This window comes from Aureococcus anophagefferens (genome assembly GCF_000186865.1).
Source record: "Aureococcus anophagefferens unplaced genomic scaffold AURANscaffold_4, whole genome shotgun sequence".
In the NCBI taxonomy this organism is placed as follows: Eukaryota; class Pelagophyceae; order Pelagomonadales; family Pelagomonadaceae; genus Aureococcus; species Aureococcus anophagefferens.
The window spans coordinates 2578989-2585925 of NW_008705564.1; the positions used below are offsets into that span (position 1 = coordinate 2578989).

Genomic DNA, 6937 nt, shown 5'->3' on the forward strand with positions numbered 1-6937 from the left:
CCCTTTTTGTCGGCGCGCGGGGGGGGGGGGGTCCTCGGCGGGCGCCGCGGCGCGCCCGCTCGCCGATGAGCGCGCACGCCTGCCGCCGCGACCGGCTGAACCACAGCGCGCGCACGCTCGCGTCGCCGCGCCTGCGGGCGGCGAGGGTCGCCGCGCGCCCGCCGTCGAAGGGCAACCGCGCCGCGTCCGCGCGCGCTCGTCGCGCGCCGCTGGGCCTCGCAGTACTTGTCGACCCAGGCCTCGACGGAGGCGCGCAGGTTCGCCTCCTCCTGGCCGAGCCGTTTCATGAGATCGCGGGCGCGGTCCTTGGAGTTTTTGTAGGCCGTGACGCTGTTCTTGTAGACGAGGTCCACGCGCCCGGCCTTCTCCTCGGCATCCTTGCACTCGGCCTCCTTCGCCTCCATGCCCATGAAGACGATGCGCGGTCCGCAGGGGCTGCCCAAACGGGCGCCAAAGTTTGCACGGTCAAGTCACGGTCGCGGATGTTGAGGCGACTGAGCCGGCTTGCCCGCCGCGTCGCCGAGCCCAACACAAGACTCGAGCACCGCGTCTGTCGTCGAGCGCCAGGCCGCGCGCGTTTTTTTTGCCCGCCCGCGCTCGCCGCGCCGACGCGGCGCCGCGCCACCCGCGCGCGGACGCGCGGCCGCGCCGCGCGCCGCGCTCGCGAACCGCCGCTAGCCATGTCGGTCTACGCCGTCGCCAGCGGCCGGTCGCGCGTGCCCCAGGTGTCCGTGCGCGACCTCGAGGAGAACACGATGTGCTTCGAGGTGCGCGACACGGACTGCTCCACGGCGAACTCGCTGCGGCGCGTCATGGTCGGCGAGGTCGTGAGCATGGCCATCGACCTCGTGACGTTCGAGGAGAACACGTCCGTCGTGAACGACGAGATCATCGCGCACCGCCTGGGCCTCGTGCCCATCAAGTACACCTACAAGCCGGACAAGACGCGGCTGCGCGAGGACATGGGGCCCAGCGAGGCCGCGGCGATGTCGAGCGACCGCGACATCCGGCGCCGGTTCCGCCACACGCGCGACTGCGACTGCGACAGCCACTGCGACTTCTGCGCCGCGACGCTCAAGCTCCACGTGTCCTTCGACGACCGCGCCAAGGACCTGCCGGAGCACGAGAAGAACAACCCGCTCACCGTGACGACGTTGGACTTGGTGTCCGACGACCCGGACGTCGCGCCCGTGCACTTCGTGTCCAAGCGCGAGGAGTCGACGTCCCAGGAGACGGGCATCGCCCTCGTCAAGCTCGCCAAGGGCCAGGAGTTGAAGTTGACGTGCATCGCCAAGCTGGGCTGCGGCAAGGAGCACGCGAAGTGGATCCCGGTATCGAAGTGCGTCTTCCGGCCCGTGCCCGAGGTCACCTGGGACGACGCCGCCGTCGCCGAGCTCGCGCCGACGCTCCGCGACGCCATCATCCAGGTCTGCCCCGCGGGCGTCCTCGGCTACGCGGACGACCGCGACCGGTCGAAAATCGAAGTCAAGGACGAGGCCGCGATCCTCGACTTCGCCGACGACATCCACGCGCTCACGAAGACGCTCAACCCGACGGGCAAGTCCATGCTCTTCGCGCGGCCCTCCACGACGAACTTCATCTTCGACGTCGAGTCCCTCGGCTCCATCCCCGTCGACGACGTCGTGCTCTGCGGCATCAACGAGCTCAAGCGCAAGCTCACGAACCTCCAGCTCGCCGTCAACGAGATCGCCGAGACGGAGGCCTAGCCGCGCGGGGGACCTAAGCAGACGCGCTCGGGAGCCGGGGGCGCGGGTGGCGGCGCGGCGCCACCGCCCGGGGCGGCAGATGGCGGCCGGCCCCTGGGCCGGCCGAGGCCTCGGCACCACCGGCTACGGCTGCGAATGAGCCGTCGTTGAACAAGCACATCTATGAAGCAATGCTGCAGTAATCCGTAGCTAAGAGACGGTCTCTCGTGCGAGCATTTCAGCGGCCGATGATGGAATCTCCACCTTAGAGGGCCCCGCGCTCCTCGAATATGCAGCGACGTGCAACGATCCCAGTGGCTTTGAGGTCCGCAAACATGTGGGTGAGGCACATGAAAAGACGTGACATCCGGACGATTGCGAGGCGACGCAAACGGGCAGCCCCAGGGGGTGGAATGAGGCGCGGCAGCTTCCCCCGACCCGATTTTCGGTCCCCTTCGAGTCACAGAGCGTCGGGAATCGTTCGTCATGGGGGCGACCAGATGCCCTCGCGGCAGCTCTTCGGCTCGAGTGGATTTGATCGAGATCACCTCACCACCTCCGGGAGGCGTGCGGCGCCGCGGGTGACACGGTGCTCACCGCGCAATGCATGAGGCGTTTGGGCTGTTAGAACCGAGACAGTGCCCTCGGGAACATCATTCCAGGGGGGGTCTCTTCGAAGTCTAACAGCCCAAACGCCCCCTGGAACTAAGTTGGGCCCCTCGTCGGTCGCCCCCCACCGTTAATGGCCGTTCTCGTCATCCACGGGCTGCCCCGACGCGAACTAAGTTGCTCGCCTTCGACCGATGGTCTTTCCCGAGCGACTCACAGCCGGGCCCAAGGCGCGACATGGTCCACAGACCGAGCGCCGCGCCAAGTCTTGGAACCGCTGCATCGCGCGTCCGAGCCCGGAGCGAGGCAAAGCCGTGACGTCAAAACTTCACGGCTTCGCTGCTCTTTGAACCGGTTAACTTTAGCTTAGCCGGCAGTGGGCGCACTCAGGCTGTCGAAATAGCCCCGGCGGACAGCGCCGCCGCGCGGCCGCAAAAATCAAGCCTCTGCGGATCCCCCCTTGACATCGGCTTCCACCGCCGTGCGAGGGCAGCGTAGCGGCCTCCGCGCTTCGACGAGCGCTTCGCGGGCCTCGGCGGGAGCCCGGCTCGAGTCTTGCTCGCGCTCGCGCGGCGCGCGCGGCGCAGCGCCATGATGGTGGCGAAGCGAGCCGGCATGCTCGCGGCGACGTCGCAGCGATCGCTGCGCGCCGCGCGCGCGTCGTCGTCGGCCGCGCGCGCCGCGCCGCGGCGCCGCGCCGCGGCCGCGGCCGCCGGCGCCGGCGCCGGCGCCGCGCTCGCCGCGGCGGCCTACAGGGCGGACGCGTGGGCGCCTCTGCTCGACGCCGTCGCGTCGACGCGGGCCCTCTGCGACGGCGCCGTGCGGAGCTTCGACGACATGGACCGCGGCGAGAAGGCGAAAAAGTCGGCGGCGCTCAAGACGAAGCAGGAGCACCCGACGCACTCGGCGCTCGACGGCGGCAAGGTCACCGTCGATTTAGACGAGGACGACGTCGCGGAGCTCGAGGTCATGGCCCTGGCCGACGTCGAGGCCTGCCGCGCCGACGTGTCCCGCGACGGCGGCGGCGGCCAGCTCCTCTGCACCTACGAGGGCATCGTCTACGACGTCACGCAGTTCGCGGAGAGCCACCCGGGCGGGAAGGAGCTCCTCCTGACGGCGACGGGCCTCGACCTCAAGCACTTCTTCGACAACTACACGGTCCACGGCCACTCGGACAAGGCCGCGCGCTGGCTCGCGCCCCTCGCCGTCGGCAAGCTGTCGCCGGAGGACGCGGCGCTCGCGTCCGCGCGGTCGACGCCCGAAGCGCACGTCGACCGCCGCATGGCGCGGCTCGGCGCGGCGCGGCGGCGCCTGCTGGCCGTCGCCGCGGCGCTGCCCCTGGCCATCGGCGTGCGCGAGTGCGTCCGCGCCATCGGCAGGTACCTCAGCGCGACGGTCGCGAAGTGGGTCGCCGCGCGGCTGCCCATCGCCGTCGCGGGCTTCTCGCCGTGTGGAAATCAAATCTTCAACTCGACTTCAATGTGCGCGTATGCGACCGTTTCGACGCAAGGCTTTCTGCTGTGCTTCGAGAACTCGACGAGAGCGATCGATCCGTCCAAAAATCAGCCGAATCGACTTCGATTTGACCGAGCTAGAGAGTTCTGAAGTTTGGTCAGGACCCCCCAAACCAGTGGTTGGTTTCCACACAGGCTTCTCGCCGGGCTCCGAGCCCCTGCCCGCGACGGAGGACGGCTCCGCGCGGGGCGTCGTCGCCGTCGTCGGCGGCGGCATCGCGGGCTGCTCCGCGGCGTGGATGCTCGCGCGCGACGGCTTCGAGGTCCATTTGTACGAGGCGCGGCCCGCGACGTCCGGCAACGCGCGGACCTTCGACTGGGTCGACGACACCTGGACCCAGTCCTGCGTGTCGAACACGGGCAAGGACGACACGGTGAAATCCTGCGTGTCCGTCACCGCCTGGCCGCCGCTGCTCTACAAGAACTACACGGCGCTGTTGGCGCACCTGAACGTCGAGACCGTCGCGATGCCGCTGTCGTGGTTCTTGAATTCCAAGGTGCCGGGCTACGAGGGCACCCTGTGGGGCGCGGACCCGCGCTGCGACGTCGCCAACGGCGTCAACACCCTGCGGTCCGTCTTCGCGAACGACTTCCGCAAGTACGCGGCCGTCGAGCTGTTCGCGCGGCGCTGCACGGAGTTCTTCACGCTCGCCTGGGCGCCCTGGAAGCGGCACGACACCATGTCCATGTACACGAACCACACGGGCCTCGGCATGCTCAACCCGCTGAACGTCGTCCCGCTGTACTCGCTGTTCAAGGGCGTCGGGGGCTCCGACGAGTGGTGGGACATCATCTTCACGCCCTACTACACGGCGTCCTTCCTCGTCGACGAGCTCCGCCCCTTCCCGGCGGTCTTCGGCCCCATCATCGAGGCGCAGATCCCGCTGAACCCGACGCCCGAGAACTCGTGGCACGGGGCGTCGGCGAAGACGGACGCGGACTGCAAGCTGACGACCTGCGTCACCTGGAAGGACGCGGGCACGGGCATCCGCGCCGTCTTCGCCAAGCTCGTGGAAGATGTGGATGTGAAGGTCGACACGCGCGTGCTCGAGGTGCGGGTGATGCCCGACGGCACGAAGCGCGTCGTCGACGAGCACGACGGCGTGCTCGTCGCGGACCGCGTCATCTTCGCGTGCCCCTGCAACGCGGCCATGACCATGCTCAAGAAGCCCGACAAACGGCTGGAAGAAACGGTCATGGCCGCGCCCGTCTACGCGGACGACCACCACCCGGCGACGGGCCACATGCACGCCGTCATGCACAGCGACCCGTCCGTCATCGACGCGCAGTACCGCTCCGACTTCCTGGACCGCGGGTCCAACTACGTCGAGGTCACGAAGCTCAAGGACGGCTCCATCAACATCGAGAACCAGTACAACTTTGGGATCCAGACGCCGGGCCCGGGCGTCTACGATTTGCCGTTGGACAAGAAGCCCGTCATGCTCATCTCGCACGCTTTGGGCGAGGGCAAGAAGATCGACGAGACCTTGGTGCGGGGCGGCGGCAACCACTCGCGCGCGCACCCGCTCTACTCGGGGTGGAACGTCATGGCGCAGCTGAGCCTCCGGCTCTGCCAGGGCCTGGACGGCCTCTACTACTGCTCCAACTGGACGACGCCGGGCAACTGCCACGACATGTCGCTCCTCTCCGGCTTCCTCTGCGCGACGGCCATCGGCGCGGAGTACCCGTTCCCGGACGACGCCGAGGCGCGCAAGGACCTCCACCGCCTCAACGACCTCATGGGCGTCTTCTAGGGCCGCAAGGGGAGACACGTAACGGGAGATCGCCGGAGGCGAATCCGGGAAAGGGGCCGCGCCGCACCTCGCCTAGCCCCAGGCGTCGAAGCGGTCCTCGGGCCAGGACGCGGCCTTGCCGGGCGCCGCGGGCGGGTCCTTGCACGCGCCGGAGAAGTGGGACAGGTCGTCGGCGTCGGCGAGCCGGGGCACGTAGGGCGCCGCGGGGAGCTTGTCGAGGAGGCCGCGCCAGGACAGCGCCCAGAAGAAGCGGTGCTTCTTCACGGAGTAGCTCCCGAGGCGGCCGCAGCCTGCGGGGGACAGCGGCGCGTCCCGGAGCGACAAGACGCGGGGCGCCGTCGAAAAAGGACCGATGCGCTTCGTGATCTCGCGCTCGCAGAGGCGCCGGACGAGCGACTTGGCCGCGCGGCTCACGTCCTTCGGGAACGGGATGGCCCAGTCGTCGTCGAGGATCCGCGTGTAGAGCGCGAGCGCGTCGCCTGCGGACCGGCCGTCCCGGCGGCGCGCGTCCCGCGCGGCTCGGAAAAAAAACCGTTCGCGTTCTCGAAGGGCGGCTGCCCCACGAGCATCTCGTAGACGAGGCAGCCCAGCGTCCACCAGTCGACGCCGCGGCCGTGGCCCGTGGACTGGAGGACCTCGGGCGCGAGGTACCTACGACAAAACCTCGCGCGCGAAAACCGTCGCTTCGGCGCCGGCGGTCCGCGCTCGGGCGTGCCGCAGAGCGTGTAGGTCTTGGACCCGCGCTCGACGCGCTTGCCGAAGGAGAAGTCGATGAGCTTGAGGTAGCCGCGGTCGTCGAGGAGCAAATTCTCGGGCTTGAGGTCGCGGTAGACGACGTCCCGGTCGTGGAGGTAGGCGAAGAGCAGCACGCACTGGGCGGCGTAGAAGCGGCCCGCGGCCTCGGGGACGCGGTCCACGACCTTGAGGTAGCCGAAGAGCTCGCCGCCTGCGGGGGCGGGGGGACGCGTCGGGAACGCCGGAGCTCGATCCCGTCCGGCGCGGGCCGCGCGCCCGCGACGAAGTCGAGGACGAGGTAGAGGTGGGCCGCGTCCTGGAAGGAGCCGTGCTGGCCGACGACGAAGGGGTGGCGCAGCTCGTAGAGGATGGCCCGCTCGTCGAGGACCTGGAGCCACTTGGCCTCGTCGACGTAGAACGCCTTCGCGAGGCGCTTCAGGGCGAACTTGGCGCCCGTCGCCTGGGTCGCGGGCGGTGCGCGCGCGGCGACGCGCGGGGGCGGCGGGCGGGCGCGCGCGGCGGCGGCGGGCGCGCGCGCGCGGGGCGGCCCGGGACGCGGCGCTCCGCGCGCGCCGCTCGGCGACGAAGACCGTGCCGAAGGTGCCGGTGCCGAGGACGG

The 6937-nt window shown here is 69.8% G+C and overlaps 3 protein-coding genes across 3 annotated transcripts; 2 read left to right on the forward strand and 1 right to left on the reverse strand.

The window, feature by feature from the left end:
* Nucleotides 1-680: 680 nt before the first annotated feature.
* AURANDRAFT_22116 (hypothetical protein) lies at nt 681-1727 on the forward strand (the record flags this gene model as incomplete). Its single annotated transcript, XM_009036167.1, has 2 exons — nt 681-922; nt 995-1727. The coding sequence occupies 2 exons, from the start codon at nt 681-683 to the stop codon at nt 1725-1727; spliced, it is 975 nt and encodes a 324-aa protein (XP_009034415.1).
* A 1179-nt stretch (nt 1728-2906) lies between these two features.
* On the forward strand, nt 2907-5583 carry AURANDRAFT_62349 (hypothetical protein; the record flags this gene model as incomplete). Its single annotated transcript, XM_009036168.1, has 2 exons — nt 2907-3765; nt 3965-5583. The coding sequence occupies 2 exons, from the start codon at nt 2907-2909 to the stop codon at nt 5581-5583; spliced, it is 2478 nt and encodes an 825-aa protein (XP_009034416.1).
* Nucleotides 5584-5655: 72 nt separating this feature from the next.
* On the reverse strand, nt 5656-6760 carry AURANDRAFT_22299 (hypothetical protein; the record flags this gene model as incomplete). The annotated part of the gene is made up of 4 exons (XM_009036251.1): nt 5656-5873; nt 5934-6062; nt 6116-6529; nt 6559-6760. Coding segments are annotated over 4 exons (963 nt in total), but the record flags the coding sequence as incomplete, so codon positions are not given.
* Nucleotides 6761-6937: the final 177 nt, after the last annotated feature.